We start from the raw sequence: 21618 nt of genomic DNA on the forward strand, positions 1-21618 counted from the left end.
CCTACAGGCTTAGAGTGTAATTTCTGCGTGAGGAGAGGAAGTAAAAATCTCCAGGCCAGACAGGCCCTTGTAACGTGCAGCATCGGCAGACACTGCAGTGACGTGCCCCGAGCGTTTCTGGCCCTGCTTTGCGGGCTCTCCCCTGCCCCTTGACGCTAGCTCTCCTTGCCCTCCTCTCGCCACTCCTGCCACAACCACCGGGTTAGGGAGTGCAATACAGTGGAGCAGATCTGTTGTAGGTCTTGAGGGAACAGAATGAATGACACGCGAGCTGTGCTGAAGGCACCTGGGGCGCGTCATGGGAGGCAGGAGGGCAGGGTCTGCTCGAGGCTCGGGGGCCACCAGCATTCACACCCCAGTGCGCTTGCACAGTGCTGGCCTCGGGGCTCCGGCGAGCCAGGAGTTACGTCTGACTCTTGTGCGAGGGGCCAGTGTGAAGTCGCTGACGCACCACTGTGGGCACCACCAGTCACAATGCGGGAGAAACCGGATTTCTAAAAGAACGTGATTCGGACGTGTTGTGCGGGCCGTTAGAGGCCCGCCTCCTCTGCGTCGCCTGGCGAGGCGCCCGGGACCTCACACACCGCGCACTGACTCTCAGCGTCTCGCTCTCCCTGCAGGGACGAAGAGTTCTCTGTGAGCTCAGTCCTGGCTTCTGACGTCATCCACGCAAGTCGGAAAGATATCCCCTGTATATTTAGAGTAAGTATGCGCGCTGCGGTTTGATCACTGGGTGGTTTGTCTTTAGTTAGTATATGCCTTGCCTCTCCATTACAGACCGCACACTCATCAGGACCAGGCCCCACATTCATTCCTTCATGTGTTCCGTGTCGCCCGGTACTCGCATGTGCAGACAGTTAGTGCTAGGGAAACATTTAGCTCTGGAAAGCCTGTGGAAAGCATTAGGAGATGGCCTCTAATTTGGGTTTCCACTTGGACGATATTTTCAAGTCACAAATGAATTTTCAAATACATACTGCCACATGAAAAATAGATTAAATGTGAGGTTTCTCAAGTTTTATAAAAATGGACGTTTTTTTTCTTCTAAATCTGATTTTTAAAATTAACATGTTTTTTAGTTTTAGTGCTTTGCAATAACCACTCCAAAACTTAGTCACCTAAAATAAGTGATTTATTTTTTCCCCGTCCTGTGGGCCAGCTGTGCAGCGCCGCCGGGGTCGACCGCAGTCCCACCCGAGGCTGCGTTCAGCTCACGGGGGGCTGGAACATCCAGAACAGCCCCCCCTCACCCCTGGGGTCTTGTGCTGGCTGTGTGCGGGGCGCGCGCAGCTCCCTCTGCAAACTCCGTCTGTCCGTGTGGTCTCTAGTCGTGCACAGACTGGCTGCGCTCTCCGAGGCTGGCCTCCAAGAGAGCAGAAGGAGCCTCCAGGCCTTCTAAAGCCTAGACACCGCCCCCCCCCCCCAAAAAAAGGTATTATAGCCCTTTCTTGGGCTGCTAGTCAAAGTAGACCATGAGGTCAACCTGGATCTAAAGGGAAGGGAAGAGAAGACTGGAATTCCACAGGAGGAAGAGTTGGTAGCCACCCTGGGAGGCCGTCCACAGAGTGGCCTTGGACTGGCGCATGAAGACAGAGAGGCAGAAAGAAAGGAGCGCTGTCCCGACCTTGGGCCTGTGTGCTTAGTGTTCGTCTGTGAGTCCCGTGACCCAGGAAGGTCGGACAGAGACCATACTTTGTCTCAGTTCCTAGGCCAACAGCTGTGCTCTCTCCAGCCCCCAGCGGAGCCTTCAGAGGCCCACCTATTGTAACTGATAAATGTGCTGGGATTTCATTGTCCTGCTGCTTAAATTACTTTGTTAAAGGGTTCACTTACATAAAACTTAAGTCTGTTCTGTTATAAATGCTGTTTGCATAACGGAAGCTTCGTTTAAAGAGTAATTAAGGTGGTTCTGATCTTCTCTGAGATGACGTGGGTTACTGATGTGAAATAACAGAGTGTATTTCTGAGCACTTCGGATCTCTTAAATAAAACGTGTTGAAAATCGCTGTGGTGCAGTGCTTACGAGCATGGACGTGGGACCCCGCTCTTGCGGTGTACCCCTGGGGAGACTGACTTCTGCAGCACAGTCCTTGCATGTGTAGGATCAGGATGTAGTACCAATACCTGTCTTTCTGAAGACGGTAATAGGGTGAGTGAGTCAATACTTATGAAGTCTGTGATCAGTGCCCAGGGCCCAGTGATTACCCAGAAATGTCAGTTGCTGTTTTATGAGCGAGTGTGATACATTTTTAGAGAGAGTACTCTGGCACTTGATAGCAAAGAAAATAAAAATGATACTGACATTTAGAATGGTATCTGCTGCCTCTGCTTTGCCATGAATTCTAATGCTAAAAGCTAGAGATTTTTCTGATCAGGAATAGCTAACCTCTGCTCAAGGCACCGCTTAGTGAATGCTCATTTTGCAGACTAGTGCTCAGCAGACTAACCTAAGCATGAAACCGGATAGCAGGGTGTCTGTTCTCTAATGTGAGTTTGATTCACGTCTTCTAGGTCACCACTTCCCAGCTCTCCGCGCCTAATAACAAGTGTTCGGTCCTGATGCTGGCGGACAGCGAGAACGAGAAGAGCAAGTGGGTGGGGGTGCTGAGCGAGCTGCACAAGATCCTGAAGAAAAACAAATTCAGAGATCGCTCAGTCTACGTTCCCAAGGAGGCCTACGACAGCACCCTGCCCCTCATCAAAACCACCCAGGCCGCTGCGATCATAGGTGGGGGTCCACAACAGAGCGCCTGACGGGCGACTCACCTGCCTTATCAGCAGGGCTGGCCTTCCCCTGGGGGTCCTCAGCATCCAGCCTGGTGGGTGTCACATTGCAGCTGTTCAGTGCGTAGTGAGGGAGTCGGGCCATGTGCAGCTTTGCCTCTCAGTACCCAAGACTAAGCACACTTTCCAAATGGGTTTTCTTCTGAAGAAGCAGCAGGACTGAAGTTTCACTCTTAGCACATCTGTTCTCTGCTGGTGTGACTGAGAACAAGTTGTGTGATTTCTCCAAGTGCGAGTGTCCGTGTAAAATGTGGGTGCTGATCACCTCACAAAGGTTGTGGGGATGTTTAAAGGAAGTGTACAAAACAGAGGGCCCCATACAGAAGCGCCCTCAGAAGACGGCCGCTTTGTGTTGGGGGTTTGAATTTTCACTATATTTTTATGTGCGGGTTTAACTCTTTCGTTCCTGTCTAGTAGATAATGAAAAGGTCGATGAGTTGAGCTCAAATGCCTTTCACAAATTTGCCTCCCAAAACAAGAAATGGGACCTCACTCAGGGCACTCTCAAATGAGGTTTTAATTTTTTCACCTTTTAGTGCATAAACATTTCCTTTTTATGTTCTTAAAAGACACAAAAGAAAATTTAATAGTAAAAAATGCTATTTTTATTTATTTTGGTTTTTTTATGAAATAGAGCTATCGGTTTTACATAGTTTTTACCGAGTAAAAATGTTTTGTGTTTATCTACATCTCACATAGATCACGAAAGGATAGCTCTGGGCAACGAAGAAGGTTTGTTTGTCGTGCACGTCACCAAAGACGGTAAGGGCAGCAGTCGTCCTGAGTTCCGTAACTTCCACGTATGTGCTGTCTTTCTTGTGCAACTTTACTTAACGGTTCTCTGTCTGAACTCAGGTTGCATTTCTAAAGAAGGACATGAAAGAAAATACAACTTCATTTTTCCATTGTTCTAAAAGTACTAGAAGCAGCGACAGTCATTAAGACATGTTTATTATTGGGCCTTCCCCCTCCCCCCCAGTTTATTACAAATAAAGGGCTTTTTTTCCCTCAAGAGGAATTAAATACTGGGTGAAATAAAAAGGAACCAATTTAACTTAGCATTCTTGAATACAGCGTTCTAAGTTTTATATCAAGTTAGGTCATGGGGAAAATGCATTTAAACTTTATTACCCACACAAATACTTTCAGTGAAATATGAGTTACTCATCTTTTAAATAATACGAGTCCCATGATAAAAGTTCCCTAGAACTTAGTACCAGTAAAAAGGTTGTTTGTTTAAGATCTGGCATGTCTTATCACATAGCGGCTCTTGGCTGGGGCTGGCAGAAATCTCAGTGCTAAATTTAATAGTTTACTATGGGTGTGTCAAATTATCTTGTAATGGGTGTAATTGTGTTTCTTTCTCCCTGTGAGTTTTGAGCTCTTATTCTTCTGTGTGTAGATCTGTATTCTAAGTTGACTTACATTCTTTCGAGTATAATTGGGATACGGTGAATGAATAAATAGGCAGAACATCTCAGATCTAATTTACGATGATTTCTTTGTGTAGAAATTATCAGAGTTGGCGACAATAAGAAGGTGCATCAGATTGAGCTCATTCCACACGACCAGCTTGTTGCTGTGATCTCAGGACGGAACCGTCACGTACGACTCTTTCCTGTGTCCGCCTTGGACGGACGAGAGACGGAGTTCTACAAGCTGGCGGAGACGAAGGGGTGTCAGACCATCACTTCTGGGAAGGTGCGCCATGGAGCCGTCACGTGCCTGTGTGTGGCCATGAAACGGCAGGTCCTCTGCTATGAACTGTTCCAGAGCAAGACCCGGCACAGGAAGTTCAAGGAGATCCAAGTCCCGTACAATGTGCAGTGGATGGCGGTCTTCAGCGAGCACCTCTGTGTGGGCTTCCAGTCGGGGTTTCTGCGGTACCCCCTGAACGGAGAGGGGGGCCCGCACAGCATGCTCCACTCGAACGATCACACACTGTCCTTCATTGCGCACCAGCCCATGGACGCCATCTGCGCAGTCGAGATCTCCAGTAAAGAGTACCTGCTGTGTTTTAGCAGCATCGGGGTGTACACGGACTGCCAGGGCCGCAGGTCCAGGCAGCAGGAGCTGATGTGGCCGGCGAGCCCGTCCTCTTGTTGTAAGAGCCCCTTTTCTTTTGGCTATCTTACCTTTCTGTCTCTGCATTTTTCCTTCTGCCTCGTCTCCTAGATGTAGGTATGGTTAATAAAAGGTTAACCTTAAGACATCCTTAAGGTTTTTCCTGAGTATTACTGGTAATTATGTTGTTTATGTAAAGCAACCGTGTGTAGTTAAGCCTGGGCCAACAGTGTCAACATTAATATGCAAATAATCATTCTGTGGAATATTTCACTTAGATGGATTTTTTAGCTCATGTTATTGTACTTTGAAATAACCCTAAGTAGTTATCTTTATAGTCCTCAAAAATACCGTGTGCTTATTAATAGCTGGTAAGACTTCTTCTAGAGACGTAGTTACTAAGTGAATTAGTTAATCAGGTATGTAAAGGTATAGTGTAACATCTATAAAAACTTACTCAGTTTTACATTTTTATCTAGATAGGTAGACATTTAAAATAGCCCATTACACTCTTTCGAGAAACATTAAGACATTCATAAGTTTTGGAATACTCACTGTGTGCCATGTCACTGCCTGAGATGTAACAAGTAGGAGGAGTATCCAACCCAGCATGCTTTGTGTGTAGTGGAAGGCCCCTGAGCGTGTCTGAGTGCTGAGGGGAAGGAGCCCTCAGGTGAGTGCCGGCACTGGAGTGAGTGCCCCAGGAATGCCCGAGAGGAGGGGGTGTGGAACCGGGGAAGAGAGAGAGCAGAAGGAGTGGAACCTCTTCCCCTGTGACAGGAGAAGGGGGATGCAGTCAGCCGGGTTTAAAGCCTCAGTAGAAGAAAGTTCCCGACAGCTGTATACACCTGTTACAGAAAAAGTAGAAAATCTAGATAAGAAAAGAAAAATACCTCTAACCCTGTGAACCCAGACTTAATTATACGTAATGTTTTATTTCTTCTGAAATATATACTCTCATCTGTGGCATCATGTTTAGAATGAATGCTGTTTTGTAACCTAGTCAGATAATTTTCAAAGTTTGACTTGTAGTACGGAGTAAGAATTGAAATATCTGACTTTTATGAACAGATTAGCCAAAAGTTTAATTCATGACCTTAGTGTAGATAAGTCATCTAATCTCTCTTTGCTTTTGTCATGGTTTATTTATTCTTTCAATAAGTATGTATTGAATATCTACCCTATTTACGTAACTATGCTGGGTGTTTTATCATGCATTCATAACGGGGACTAGAAAGTACTCTTACCTAAAGATTTCTCTACTTCATAGGTTTGTTTCACTGTCAATTGCTTATAAACACTTGAGGAATCCAATACTTTACAAAGTAATGAAATTCCTCTATAGACCTAATATTGTGCAAGGGGATACTATACCCTTGGTGTCAACAGAATCCTGTATTATAATGGCTATAAAATATATTCTGTTTACTTCAGAAAGGTTTTGATATAGTTATGTGATAACAGTAGGATTTGGGTGAGATTCCACTCTGTAATTGTGTAACATAGATCTTTCAAAAGTTTACGGTTTAATAGCCCCTCCTCCTCCTCCCAGGTTACAACGCACCCTATCTCTCAGTGTACAGTGAAAATGCGGTTGACATCTTCGATGTGAATTCCATGGAATGGATTCAGACTCTCCCGCTCAAAAAGGTAATTTAACATTAGCATATGGGCTTGGCTATTTAATGAGTCCAAGTACAGCACTAGTATGATTATGACTATTTAGCTATTTTTCACTAATTCAGCAATTTCCAGCATATGTAATTGGTAATCTAGGATTTAGCTAAGGGTGGAAAAAAATGAAACCAAACTGCTTAATTTTATAAATAGCTCAACTCCATACTATTTGTATTCCATTTAGTTTCACTGTATAAAGTATGATTATTTCAATGAACAACTAGAATATATCCTGCAACCTAAAATGTCAGCATTACCTTTGGCTATATATAGTTTAAGGAGCTTTGAGAGTGTCTGTTATTCTTAATTACAACTGTTTTTCACATAATGGTATGCAATTTAAAAATCCTTTGAAGACAGATTTACAGGCTAGAAAAGTGATTAAAATTAGAATCAAAACTGTATTTAAGCATCTCATAATTAAAAAATAAAGTTTTCACATATTCCTAGTAAAACAGTATTTTCCTTTAACATTTCCCTGTGATACCATAAACAGAAATTTTTACAAGTAGTATAGAACAGTTATTTTGAAAAAGTGAAGAGGAATAGTTTTGTATAGATAACGTAACACATGTCATTAGTTAGAGGGCGGGATTTTGGAAGAATAAATAGAAGAAAGTAGCCAAGACTGTATTCCAAAGTCTTCCTCAATTTAAACTACATCAGCAGTGAGTAAAGCTCTTGTAAATACTGCCGCATTATATAAAGCTACTAAACACAGTCTTCTACTGTGTAAATTTTAGCTGATTACAATTAGTTTTTCCTTTTAATTTTATTATGTAAAGTTTACACTATACATGAAAGAATATATGGCCTTTAAGAAGCTTAATAAAAAGCTGGTCACTTGTAAACACAACTTAAGGGCCAGAACATTACCGCTGTCCCTGCCTCTTCCTGTGTAGTTTTCTCTGTCCCATACTCCTGTCTCCCTCCAGGGAGCTCACTGTCCGGAATGCTGCTTATCATTTCCTTGCCCTCCTTAAATACTCCTAAGCACCACATTGTTCAGTTTTGCTTGCATTTGAGGTCACCTCTCTTCACGCATTTGCTGTGTTTCTAAGACTCACCCACTAGCTGTGTGTTCCAGCCACCATGTTGTTACGTGTGGTTCTTTGCTCTCACTGTATGACATACTGTATTGGCCAAATAGACTGTAACTTGCCTGTTCTCTGATTAGCGGCTTTCTGCTGTCACGAGCAGTGTTGCCTGCGTCTTCTGCTGTGTGTGTGCAGGGGTTTCTCTAAGTCCCACGCTCGGGAATGGAATTGACGGGACACAGGGAGTTCAAATGTTCAGCTTTACAAGCTAGTGTCACATTATTTTCCCATATCGTCCCAGTTGCCACTCCTCCAGCAGCACGTAAGAGTTTTTCCTGACCCACGTCCTTGCTCATGCTTGCCATTGTCAGAATTCTGTTTTATAGCTCTCATAAATGAGTAGAAGGTGGTAACTCATTGAAGTATTAGTTTGCATGTCTTCAAATAACTGTGTTGTTTATAAACTTTTGTATGCTTGTTCTCCATTCATATTTTCTCTTTTGTGAAATATCTAGTCATACTTTTTGCTCATTTTCTGTTTGATTGGTCATCTTTTTCTTAAAGGTTTATTGAAATTCTTTATATATTGTAGGTACAGGGTTAGTAATGGTTATGACAAATTTGTTCCCTGTTTATGACCTACCTAACAATTTTTATGGTGTTTTGATGAACACTTATTTTTATAAAATAATAATAGAATTTCTTTGCTGAAATTTTGTTAGAAATTTTATTACAGTTAAACATATCATTCTTATCCTTTAAATTTCTTTTTACTGTTGTTTAGGACCTCTTTTCTAACTCAAGATCATAAAGTTACAACCTGTATTTTCTTTGGAATGTTTCGCCTATTACATTTATGTCTCTAGTCCACTCAGATTGATTTTTTGTCACCGTGTGAAGTAGGGATTGGGCTTCCTTTCCTCCATGTAGATAACCAGTTGCTCCATCCCGTTTCTCAGCGTCCCTCCCAGGGGTCACACCGTTTGCCTCTGTCCTATGTGCGCTCAGTGCAAACGAGATCCCTGAAGTGGCCGAAGTGTTGGTGTCTGCATGCGATCATTTGATCCCTAATAGCTTTAAGAAGTCACATTTAAGGTTTAAATGTAGCTCTCCTTTTTTTTTTTTTTTGTTCAAAACAGTGTTCGTTTAAAATGTCATTATGATTTTGTTCGAATTAGATAATTTTATACCTTTCCAGTCAGAATTAATGTCCATTTTTTGTTGATTTTCTGAGGAGGCTATGTTTTAAAGAGGAAGGATAAACTAAAGGTATTTATAAATGGGCCAGAAGTTGTAAACATTTAATTTTTGAAAGTTTTGTTGCAATACTAATTTTAGTTTCTATTATTTTAGGCTCGACCTTTAAACAGTGAAGGATCATTAAATCTTTTAGGCTTGGAGACAATTAGATTAATATATTTCAAAAACAAGATGGCAGGTAAGCAAATTCACACTAAGAAGAGGGCTTCAGCGGGACTGTTCTCTCTAGGCTGACTGCCTGAACACAGCAGGGGGCAGATCCCAGAGTTAAACCTGGCTGTGTCTCACTCCGGTCTGTGACCTTAGCCACTGTCACCCTCTCTCAGTAGGTTAGGGTTCACTGCTGGACTAAAAGCCCTCTGTTCACGCTTGTGTAGCTGCACAAGCAGAGTGTTGGTTTCTGGCCTACCGTGTTATTTTTCTGGGGAATACCCAGGTAAGTAAGGAAAGGAAGACTGAATGTACGCTCTGTACTCGTACTACTGTGGGACCTACCCAAGACTTGTAGTACTAAAATTAGAAAATTCGTCCATCCAGAGTCCCTGTTTGGGACCGCCGGGAAACATCTGCTGGTCAACGCATGAGCCTCGGGCCTAGAGCCTTGGAGGGGCTGATGACAGCACGGGTGGCAGGGGCGGGGACAGGGGAGTCGCTGGGGCGTGCAGAGGCTGGAGGAGGGGTGAGAGCCCTGGGCGCCACAGAGCAGGGGAAGAGGGCAGTACCTGAGGTGGTGAGGTGAGTCCCAGCCAGGGGACGGTCCTCAGGGAGCTACATAAGTCAGGGGCTTGCCGGTCGGAGTACGTGTGAACAGGTAAAATCTCACTTATTATTATAATGATATTGTAGTGCTCTCTCTGTACAGTAAAGTAAATCTTGTGTCTTAGAAACACATTCCTGCGTAACAGAGGTATTCGTCAACTTACAAGGTTTTGAGGTAGACCTGTTTAATGAAGATGTACTCATGGTACCTTACATATTTAAAATGATTTAAATTGATTTAAATGCAAAAAAACATGGCATTAAGAAAATACATAAAAATGTTTATACCAGTTCTCTCTGGGCAGTGGAATTAACATCTTCCTTAAGTTTTTCTCTTTTCCTGTATTCTTCCAATACATTTGTATATTGTACTACCAAAAAAGAAGACCATCACAAGTTTGTTTGTTTGGTGGTAATACACACACAACCTTGCTGGCTTCAGGTTTGCTGCCCAGGTGCGTGCCCTGATGCATCCTCATGGCTCCGGAGGTCTCTAGGTGCACCCACTGGTGATGGGGCGGGTGGGGTGATGTCCCTGTACGCCTTGGGGAGGGCGGTCAGGTTTCAGAGTGATTCCCACTGGGACGCAGACTCATCGTGAAGCTAACTTCCAAGGTCCCACACCCAGTTTTGTGTGTGTTTCTTAGAGGAATCCCAAACATTTGTCTGAGGGGCAGCCTACCCTGTCCTCGCCATGCGTGGCCATGATGGTATTAATGCCCCTTACCCAGAGTGTCCGCAGAGTGAGAGCTGTTCCGCCTGGGCTTTCTCCTGGGCTCTCTGCACTCTGCAAGGAGTAGAGGTGGACTTAGAGAGGGAAGGCCTGCCAGACTTTCCGTGGAGTTGTCTTGTCCTTTGGAAGGGGAAGAAAATCCTGTTTCCCAAAGACCCTTTGTCTTTCGGTCTTGCTTCCTCCTTCATCTCGTAGGGGGTTGGGGTGCCCCTGCAGCCGCTGGCCATGCAGACTCTCCCCCGGCCGCTGTCCCTTGCCACGACCTGCTTCACCCTCACAATTCTGAGGTTAAAATTGTGTTTCACATTCTCACCTACTTTAAAAGTGACGTCCTTTTTCGTGTCCGTTGCTGGGAAAGCAGTCTGATTAAGATGAGGGGAAAGTTGCTTTAGCCATCTTGCTTTGCTCTGCCTCACCCACCCATTTGGCTTCTTCCCACTTTTTTCTCACTTAAGCTTTTTGGATATTAAAACCATGTAAAGATTGGCTTTTCCCTTTTTCCCCGATCTTAGAGAGTGTCGTCCATCATGTCATGTGCTGTCACTGTCTACAGCCTGTTCACACCCCCCCGCATGTGCGGGGGTCCAGGGCTGACAGTTGTGTTTGCTTCTGTGGTTGGAACTGAAGTGGGGGAGGTGGGCACTGGCCTGCTGGTGTCTGTGATCAGGTTTCATCTGCCCCGAGATCAGACGAGTAGGAATAGTGACAGTTTCCTGCCTCTAGTGAAGGTGGGAACATGGCTCCTTGTCCTGACTGTACACCTCACAGATGGCAAAGAAAATGATCTTGCAAGGAAAACGCTTTAATATGTAAAAATAATGGTGATTGTTTTCATTTACATGAATAATTTACCCTTCGTGCCTGATTACTGTGCAGGTTAGCAATAGCTCTTTACCGCCCCGAGCCATGGAAACCAGTCCCCAGGGGAAAGAGAGGGTGCAGTTATTGGGGGCGGGGCAGCCAGACTGACAGGGCACCAAGGCAACTGCACTTGTCTTTCTTCTTCTAGTAAAACGGTGCAATTTTATGCTTATAATAAAATAGAGGAAAGTATACTTTGTAAGCTATGTTTATCTTCAGCATCTGTTTGTTTATATATATGTTCTGAAAATTTTTGCTTACCATGATCAACACACAACTTTTAAAAATCAGAATTGCATGTAATATACTTGCACAATTGGTTAACATTTGGACTGTCTTAGAGATGAATGGGCAGAGAGCATTTTATCACTTTAAAAAACATCGTTGTTCTCTGTGTTTTTTTTTAACAGAAGGGGATGAACTGGTAGTTCCAGAAACCACAGATAATAGTCGGAAGCAAATGGTTAGAAATATTAACAACAAGCGGCGTTACTCCTTCAGAGTCCCGGAGGAGGAAAGGATGCAACAGAGGAGGTAGAGGCTTCGTGTCCACGAGTCTTCCACACATGCCTGTGGCGTGGGGAAGGCTGTCTGATGGTGATACTGCATTCGATTGGAAATTTGATCTCTGAAAATCTGTCCTTCACCTGTGGTGTTAAAAGCTACGATGAATGTACACCTCAGGGCAATTTTAATTAACACTCTCCAAGATGTGTGAACTAGATTCAAGTACCATATTTTGATGCATTTCTCTATGTATATGGAGTAATGACAGTTTTTAGAATGCAAACCTTGTTATAATATAAACATAGAACCTACCTGTGCATAATAGTAAATGTGTGTGTATTTAAGGACTTCATATTAACTGTTCTCTTTATGACAAACAGAAAGAGGCTTGTGGTATTTTCAGTTACATATAAAAACATTTCTAATTGTTACCAATTATTTTAAGACAAACATAAATGTTCAGAATTATCTGTAAAATAGACCAGAGCTTCTTTGGTATCTCTGTACTAAAAGAATAGTCTCACCCTGGCTGGCATAGCTCAGTGGATTGAGCACGGGCTGTGAACCAAAGCATTGCAGGTTCGATTCCCAGTCAGGGCACATGCCTGGGTTGCAGGCCAGGTCCCCAGTGGGGGCCACATGAGAAGCAATCACACATTGATGTTTCTTTCTCTCTCTCCCTCCCTTCTCCTTTCTAAAAATAAATAAAATCTTTTTAAAAAATAAAAGAATCATCTCCATTTTCCCACTAAAAATTGTAAGATCTTTTATTTAAAGTATAAAACAAATCTAAGTAAATTTTAATTGAGTATATTCTATTATTTTAATTCTATCTGTATTAACATGATTTCACATTTATTTTTATGAAAAAATAAAGTATCCTTAATTTGTTTCTAGAGTTATTTAGCTTGATCGAGAGTGTCTAAACATGTGTTTTCTGTTACAGAGAGATGCTCCGAGATCCTGAAATGAGAAATAAATTAATTTCTAACCCAACCAATTTTAACCACATAGCACACATGGGCCCCGGGGATGGAATCCAGATCCTGAAAGACCTGCCCATGGTGAGAGACATGGCGGGGACGTGGCAATGAATTGGGGCTAGAGTGAAGGGATGTGTGTGTGCATACGCACACGCACACATACTGTATATGCTTAGACACATATAAGGCTTACTTAAAAGAATGTGTTAGGATAATGAGGAATGTTTATCTCAATATATCACAATATGTACAAAATGCATGATGACATACCTGATGAGAAAAACAAAATTTGCACATTTATCAAAAACCAAACACAGTACGTTATCGTTTAGTTGCATCCCCTATAAATTTGTCCCATACCTGGATCTACTATTCCTGGTAAAATAAACTGCCAGATTCGAAGAGGATTTGTACCAAGATTCAGAACTCGGTCACCAACTCACTGAAACTTCAGTGAGGTTTAGCAACTGAGTACATACGCAGAGTTGGCCCACCCCACTCCCAGAGAACCAGCTTGGCATGGCTGTTAAGGGTCACACCTGTCAGCTGATTGTGGTCAAATCTTTTTCCTTTGCCTGGTGGTCAGTCTTACATTCAAAAGGCAACATGTTGCTTTTTTAATAACATAAAGATTGGATTATTGAACCTATGATGTTGAGATTAAGAATATTAGTGTGCTCTGTTTATACTTAACATTTCAGTATCAGAGTGTTCTCGACACACTGTTGAAACTTTAGCATCACCCTATTGATCAGTGGTGATAACATGTAGATTTTGCACAGAATTTTAAGCATAATTTATATACTATGGCAATTTGGGAGATGATCTGTGAGTTTTGACCCACAGCTCTTCCTGTTAGGCAGAAAAAGTGATAGGTAATATAGTTTGATGTGCAGTCAAGTTTTTTAAAGTAAAAAAGTAAACCTTTAAAGGTAGTTTTGTATGTGTTTCTTGGGAGAAACAAAAAAAAATGGTGTGCATTCATTCGGGCCCAAGTTCCTTATTTTAGATACCCGAGTTAACTGGTTGGCCCTGCTCGTGAATGAGTGAATGAGTTATTCTTACTGTCGTCATTTTCATCATCACTGAGACGTTGTTACATGGCTGCAGTAATGCTCCTTCTTCCTTCAGGGAGTTCAAATCATTTGTAATATTTATTCATCCTTCTGAAACAGGGATTTTTATTAGCTGTGCTGGATACATGTAAAGAATTATACAAAAAGAGTATAGTTAATCTTCATATAGTAATTAAAACTAAAAATTTTAAGGCTGAGCATAAATATTAGGCTAAAAATATTGGGCATAAATAAAGGCTGAGTCTAAATATCAAACTGTTATATTTAAAAGCTATACTGCCCTGACCATATATTCTCAGAATTCAGTATGTTCTTTCTACTGAAATGGGATTACCTGTATTAATGAACTATTTACAAAAATGGAGCTGGATTAAATTAATGTAACATTAGTATATATAAGAAGAGTTTTCAAGTACCAAAGTTATGTATTGTCATCCAAGTAAAGAACATGCACCCCAGACATTTCTGTTTTACTTGTTCAAATCTCTGTCACTTCCCTATAGAAATACTTACAAGCTTAGAGAGTTTATTGGATGTCTTTGAAAGCTTGGTTCTGTTTCTCTTCTACCAAAATGATTCTGAAGTAGGGTTGTTTGCCTTGTGAATGTGGAAGAGGTAGTTAAGAGTCTTTTTTAATCTCCTGTATCAGATGTGAGCCTTTCATGTGTATCTTAGTGAGACAAGGGAATATAAACAGTTAAAATAGCACATATGTCTTAGAAGTACGTGCTGTATTCATTTTCTTGAATCCTTTTTGCCAATTACCTTTTTTTCTTAAGTGGATACTGGTAATAAATGACAAATTTGTCTCCAGTTGAATGCAGTAAGAATGTTTTAGCTCTAGAAGATTTAACACATAACATCTTTCTTACCCATTCCTAAAGTTGACAATAAATGATATTTCTAACTCAGTGACCTCATAGAGCTTTAAGAAGTAATTTTTGTCTCTTAAAATCAAAGTACATTTACATCATTAGTTTTTTTTTTCTTTTTGGGAATAATCTTAGAAACTACTGATTTTACTCACATTTCTAAATTTAAAACCATATCCTTTATAGGAACCTTTTTTTAAGCCCACATATTTTACCAGATTTTTTTTTTTAAACAGAGCAAGCTTATGTCAACTCATGAGGACAGAAATTCAGCGTTCTGTCCTGCAAAAGTCACCCAGCCTCTGCCTTGAACTAAGGAATTGTGCGGTATTTTCTGGAAACAGTTGTTGTTTAAGCAACTGAATCCCCAAACTCCCATTAGAGAGGGCAGCTGGGAACTGACAGCTCCCAAATATTCAGGAGTTGTTTTATCTGAAAAACGAGAGTCCTTGGCTCCACAAGTTTTTTTCTGTATGTCTAGCTTTACATTATTTTTCAAATGCACCTGAACATTTAAGGGAAGATTTTTCCCATGTTAAAAAACAAACATTCTTTTGGGTGTCTGTATGGAGACAAACTTGGGCTGCTTGGAGGTAAACCAACAACTAATATATTCCACAGCTACCATTTTTATTCTAGGAAAACAAGACCAGGAAAAGCAAACTCGTATCACAGATCTGTAGAGACCAGGAAATGGCCCTAGGTTTCTAAAGAAACAGTCATAACACTTCCAGGGAGAGGCTGGTTGTTGGTTCACTTGTTCTTTTATAATTTCTTGCTTTTTCTGTCCTTAATGTTTTTGGTAGATTTTTGCCATGTTTTGATTCTGTCACATAAGAAAATGCTGAAGTAAAATCTGAGTCTCCTTATGACTCTGAAAGTATAGTTTGTACTCTCTTGACAACAGTAATAGACGAGAATCATTTTATAGGGTGAATGATTCCTGGGTTTTTTTGTTTGTTTTGTTTTGGTTTTTTTTTTTTTTTTTTTTCAAATTAGCTATTTAAGTACCTGGTGCAAGAGGATTACAAAATTTAACTCCCTAAGGCCTAAAAGTATTTCATTAAGGATTCATTTCTGATGTGATGTGCTTACTTCATTTTTCCTTCCATGGCATGTTGTCTGAAGTGTCACCTGTAACCAGTGAATCCATTTCATTACCATGTCACCTTTTTCTCCTTCTGGTTGTTTTGATAGCCAGGCTTCCCGTATCCGTCCCCTCACCGTCACCCCGGTCTGATCTCCTCTCCGGTCAACTTTGAACACATCTATCACATGACTGTTAATTCTGCTGAAAAATTTCTCTCTCCTGACTCCATAAACCCTGAACACCCCCCGTGTCTGCGCTCTGTCCCTGGCACGCCCAGCCTCACGACTCTGAGGGTACGAACCGCTGCATCAGGCCTCCACCTGTACTAACCCGCGTGGCCGTCCTCCGCCTGCTGCCTCAGTAACCCCGCCAGGGGGCGCACTCTCTGAGCCGCTCCCTCTGGGCGGCTTCCCTCCTGCTGGACTTCTGTTCTTCCTCCTCCTCTTCCTCCTCTTCTTTCCTCAAGTCCTGTTGTCTTCTTTTGAAGAAAAAGATGAGGACTGGCGAGGATATGAGTTTTCTTTTTGAAACTATATTGGAGGTTTTTCTGTGTTTGTTAGAATACTTCCCACCGTGGTATTTTCCATCACAGAGACCATGAGGAGAAACAGCCCTAAGGGGGTCTTCATTCTGTCCAAACAAAAAGGGACCCCAGCATTTCTGAATTTTTCATAACTCATTCAGAGAAGTGTTTTTTATTTAGTGAAATTAAAGTCTGTAGTGTTTGCTATTCACAGGCCTTCTAGCTATAATAAATCTTTCTGAAAAAGCTTTAAAATCTCCAAAATAAAAATATAATACAACAGTATTAATGAATAACAGTAAAAAATAACAGTAAAAGAAGCTAGTCTTACAGATCTTTGAGTTGCTGGTATGCCTTTAATTCCAACCAGGATCCAACATAAGAGAACTAAATTGAAGAGAAAAATCACTGCCTATGCCACATTCTGAAGGCCCGTCCAACAGGGCACCTGCTAGCCGTCTATCCCCTCAGCCTCAGGTCTTCATAACCAGAGGCTTTGCGGGGACCGGGGGCCGGCGCCCATTACCACTGAGTACCCATGTTTCCACCGAGAGATATGTGCTCGTACTTCTAACTCCAAGGGAGCATTTTCTCAAGTTAGTTACAGATAAATTGTTTGGATCGGATCACACAAACCCATTCTTCATAGTGCCCTCTGGTTTTGAGAAATGGTGGCATCAGCTTTTTATTTGTATATGTAGTAAATTTTCTAGTAAACTAGCTGTGAGATAAGTTTCTTTTCATACTTTTGTTTGTATTTTAAAATTATTCTAGATTATGTTTTAAATGTCATTGACCTAAAACTATAGTGTATCTTATTTAACAAAATAATTATTTATGACAAAATAAGCCTTTGGAAGCAGATTGTAGGCAGCAGATCCTAGAACAATGTATAAATCTGTCAAGAATTTTTCATGTAAAAGTGGTAGAAATGTTGCTTAACTTCATCATTTATAAGTAGAAATACTGCTGGCGGGGGAAATTTTGCCCTGATCTTAACCATATTTGTACATGAAAAGGACCAGCTGGTTAGGTTTCATATCACTTTATAGTGAAGTTGAACTATAGCTGAGTGAATGATAAACTGTTGGGATTTTTTAAAAATAAAACATATCTTTTGCATATCATTCTTTTATTACTTCAATGTTCAGTGTCCCTAAAGAGCTGATGTATTTTTCACAGGCTTAGTTTTTTGTCCTTTTGCTTCGGGGCAGGTTTGTTTTGTAGAAAAGGACAGCACCAGGGTATCTAAGGCTGGTAGTCAGAGTGGGAACAGTGCAAGGGCTGGAGCCGCTAGTTCCTGCCTCCCGCGCTTTCCTTTGCTGCCTTGTGTGCATGTCACTGGCGTGTTGCAGGGATGCTCCGGGATGCGTGAATGTTGAAATGTTAGCACTGTTCCCATTCACAACTTTTTATTTTTTAGAGAATAAAATAAAGCATTTGCCTTTAACAAATAACACTAGGAATTACATGGACTTTGCAAATTTGATACATGAACCAAAACCGCTGTGGTTGAATGTGGGGCCAGCCAGCCAGCCCTCCAGCCGTCTTTTAGTGTGTGTGATTCTGCAAAATGTGTGATTTGGAGTTTTTCAAGTAGCATTAGTGCGTATGTCACGGGTCTGGCTTTGGCCCTGCGTTACTTGTTTTGCCATAATCTCCTCCAGCTGTCACCCCTGACAGCCCTTCAGGTCTCAGAACGTCAGGGTTGCTGAGGAGGCCTCGGGCTTATGTTCCCAGCCGTGTTCAGGCAGCTTGTCCCACACGCCACCTCTCTGGAGGTGTGGCCCATTTTCCTACCTTGGACACCTTGGAAAGATCATTTGATAATTAGATGGAAAACTTCTCAAACCAGTATTCCAAAGCTAAATCACTTCACATAGACTGTGATTGCTGTAAAAGTTGTGTATGACTGGACTCTGTTCTGTTCACGTGAGGCAGTAAGGATGCCTGGTGACTGGGGCTGGGAACATGTGAAGGCACGTCTGTCATGCCAGTGAAATATTTGCTTGAAGGAATGTACTCTTAATTGATTCTCCTCCAAATGGGATTATAAAGCTGTTGAATTATCCTAAGCAAAGAAGAATTTCATACGTAGTTAAAGTTTCACTCATCTGCAAATGTCCGTGTAATTCTACCATTCACTGTCACTTCTAACCAAGTAACTGTTACTGTTCTCCCAACAAAACAATTTCTTGTTTGTGGGTAAGTGTTTCAACGAACATAAGGATCAGCACTTCCCGTTTGGGCCGAGGACTCCTTCTCTTCATTAGGGCTTCCGTACCTTTGTGGGCAGAAGGGGTTGTGTTATCTGTTCCTTGTTTTGTGCCACTCTGGTCAGGATCATTTTGTTCTTGAAATTACAGTGAAAAAAGACATGTCTGCAGAATGTCAGCTTCTGTCTGGTTGAAGAATTTTCTTTCTCTCTTGTTTGTAGAACCCTCGGCCTCAGGAAAGTCGGACAGTATTCAGTGGCTCAGTCAGTATTCCATCGATCACCAAGTCCCGCCCTGAACCCGGTCGCTCCATGAGTGCCAGCAGTGGCCTGTCGGCAAGTAAGTGGCCCCGACTGCAAGAAGGCAGGTCGCACCCTGCACCGCCCCTGCGCATCTGTGCATTACTAGAGGGTCCCAGCGTCGCAGCCGCTGCTGGCTGTGCCCAGTAGTAAGCACAGTGCAGGTGTGAAGCTCGTGGTCAAGGAGCCCTTTTAGAGCACAGGACACCTTGGAGGCAGACCAGTCACCCTGCAGAGCGTGCTGATGGAGATCCGCAGGGAATAAACAGGGTGCAGCAACAGAGCCAACCAGGGGCAGCTGTCCGTATGAACCCCTCCCAAGAACTGGGAGAATCGAGTCCCCTTCCAGGGGTACAATCACGTTTCAGTCCTGTCTGACTGACAGAAGGCTGGGGACGGGGGTCCTGGTGGTGGTTGGGAGTGACAGAAACTGAAGTGCATGCAGTAGGTAGGTAGGTCAAGCAGGGGCTTGGAGAACAAGGTGAGACTTTTTTTTAATGGAGCAGAAAGCCTTTGAAGAATTTTAAGTAGGGAAGGACCAATATGCACTTTGCTCGAGGCTGCCAGATGGAGAGTGGGCTGGCGCTCTGCGTCCGGAGGGCTGGCTGGCAGAGCGGTCAGGTGCGCTGCAGGGGGCCTGGGCCGGTGGAGGAGGAGGAGAGGAAATGGTCTCCAGATAAACCTACGGAGGCAGAAACACTGAAACTCGCAGGTGAACTAGCTGTGGGAAGGCAGGCGAGGGGAGGAAGTAAAGATGCGCTCGGGCGGGAGCAGGCGGTGATAGGGTTTCCTGCTGCTCGCTGAGGGACCGCGTCCCGGACCTGCACAAAGGCCCCAAAGCCAAAAAACATCAGCCTGTTTGAGTAACTGAGAGAGGGCTGGGGGCGGGTTCAAGAATCTACCCTTTTGCCACAAAAGCAAGATAAGATTGGTCATTCACTCAGTAGCCATTTTTAAGGACCTATTAGGTACCCACTCTCCCGCCAGGGTGCGGAGGGCAGCGCCACCCCTGACGAGTACCTGCTTTCAGGCGCTCGCCGTGTGCGGTGTTGTCGGCCTCTGCTTCCCAGTCTGAACGGCGGCGTCTCCTCTTGGCCTCTGCACAGAAGCCCGAGCTAACGGCCAGGGGAGAGGAAATGGCGCTCCGTGACGTGCTCCCGTGCTGTGCTCCCGTCCAGTTGTGGCGGGAGCCGCTTTTCCTCCGGAGGGGGGGCGGGGAGGGTGCGCCGCAGGCGCTGTTCCTCTGAAGGGAAGGGCACAGGCCGCCAGAAGCCGCTCACCACGGGATGAGGGGAGGGTGCAGCTGGACCACTTGGCCGAGTTAAAAATTAGTTTCATGTCGCTGAGGTCACTGAGGTCTTCGGTAATTCCTGCGTGACGTGCAGCGATCGTCACGTGGTCACTGTGGCTTCCAACTTGGGGGCGACTGTTCTGGGCCCAGGACTGCTCTGGCCACTTGCTCGGAAGCAGCGCCGCACTGACTGAGAGGTCGGAGGGTGTGACTGGAGGGGGCGGCACCCGCGCAGCCCCGGGTCCCAACGCGTGTCATCGTGACTTGAACGAAACCTCTCCATGCCCCGCGACCGGTCTGTGAGAGGATCGGGTCGCCCACGTGCAGGCTCCCATTTGAAAGCCAGTCAGCCGACAGCCGTAGGTGTTGCCTGTGTCCTTGGACGGTGTCCGGGCCGAAGCCACCTCAGGACGCGGCCTTTCCTCCCGCGCTGGTGGTTGGTCGCACAACACTGACGTCAGCACATGCGCAGTTGCCGGGGGCGCGCCAAGGACGGCCCTTCGCTGGGGGGTTCCCCTCGGGTCGCGGAGACTTCAGTGTTTGGGTGGCCACCGGGTACGTAGCCTTTACCAGTCGTCTTTTGGCATTTTTATTGAATTCTTAATGTAAAAAACCCACGAAACTGGAATTTGGTAAACCAGCAAAAAGCTAAAATAGTCACAGTTTGTATCTGACCATAGTCTTTTATGACCAGTGATCTTACTATTGAAGCTCAGCAAACTAAAACATTTTTTAAGCAAAATTTTTAAAGTAAGAGGGAATGCCAAGAGCTTTGTATCTCGGGATTTTTGCCCTGCAGGATGAAATTGCCCAGGTTCCTTTGTATTTTTGTGAGCATTCTCTAGAAGCGAAGTGAGGCTGTGCGTCCGGTGGGGTGGCCTTTACCTCGGGGAGGTGTTCTGTGCTCCCCCGTCCCGGGCCCGTCGTTGAGCACCTGCGGGGCGCCAGGCCCTGTGCGGGGCGTGACGGTCCGTGAGTCCGTGCGTGAGGGGGCAGCAGGCACCCGCGCCGGGCAGCGGGAAGGACCCTCGAGGGCAGTGTCGTCCGAGTGGGGACCTCCAGGGCTCATTCCGTGGGACTTGTCCAGCAAGCGGGGCGGTCCAGGCCCGGCCAGCACGCGCTGTCCACTCCCCGGGTGTCCCGAGGGCGGCCCCGGAGCAGGACCAGCCGTGGGGGAGGCCGGGCCCAGGGTGCGCCTGGGAGCCGGCAGGACGCAGCGGGACTCGCTGCCCGTCCGCGGAGGCCTCCGAGCCGCGGGAGGGGGCAGGGACCCGGGGCAGTGGGAAGGCTGGCTCGCCACCCTGTCCCCCGTGGGCGTCTGTCGAGTTCCACCTCCCCGCTGTGCCGCAGGGTCGTCCGCACAGAACGGCAGCGCGCTGAAGAGAGAGTTCTCCGGAGGAAGCTACAGCGCGAAGCGGCAGCCGCTGCCGTCCCCGTCCGAGGGCTCGCTGTCTTCGGGAGGCATGGACCAAGGGAGTGACACCCCGGCCAGAGACTACGACGGGGAGGTGAGTGGGGCGTGGGGGCGCTGGCCGGGCCAGGGCGGGGCGCCCCTGTAGCCCGGGGACCCGCGTGTTCGCCATCGC

The 21618-nt window shown here is 44.6% G+C and overlaps 1 protein-coding gene across 8 annotated transcripts in view; it reads left to right on the top strand.

Moving 5' to 3' along the window:
- CDC42BPA (CDC42 binding protein kinase alpha) overlaps nucleotides 1-21618 on the top strand; it is a 178235-nt gene that overhangs the window by 152069 nt on the left and 4548 nt on the right. For 7 of the 8 annotated variants that reach the window (XM_028531089.2, XM_028531088.2, XM_036016237.1 and 4 more), the window contains 10 exons: nucleotides 621-702; nucleotides 2512-2728; nucleotides 3484-3546; nucleotides 4295-4888; nucleotides 6401-6498; nucleotides 8916-9000; nucleotides 11586-11709; nucleotides 12629-12746; nucleotides 18664-18781; nucleotides 21383-21540. In XM_028531089.2, the coding sequence (XP_028386890.1) occupies nucleotides 621-702; nucleotides 2512-2728; nucleotides 3484-3546; nucleotides 4295-4888; nucleotides 6401-6498; nucleotides 8916-9000; nucleotides 11586-11709; nucleotides 12629-12746; nucleotides 18664-18781; nucleotides 21383-21540 (1657 nt within the window). Of the gene's footprint in view, nucleotides 1-620; nucleotides 703-2511; nucleotides 2729-3483; nucleotides 3547-4294; nucleotides 4889-6400; nucleotides 6499-8915; nucleotides 9001-11585; nucleotides 11710-12628; nucleotides 12747-15810; nucleotides 15997-18663; nucleotides 18782-21382; nucleotides 21541-21618 lie in introns of all 8 variants that reach the window. The other variant, XM_036016241.1, reaches the window with a different exon arrangement.

This window comes from Phyllostomus discolor, chromosome 15, assembly GCF_004126475.2.
Source record: "Phyllostomus discolor isolate MPI-MPIP mPhyDis1 chromosome 15, mPhyDis1.pri.v3, whole genome shotgun sequence".
NCBI classification, from domain to species: Eukaryota; Metazoa; Chordata; class Mammalia; order Chiroptera; family Phyllostomidae; genus Phyllostomus; species Phyllostomus discolor.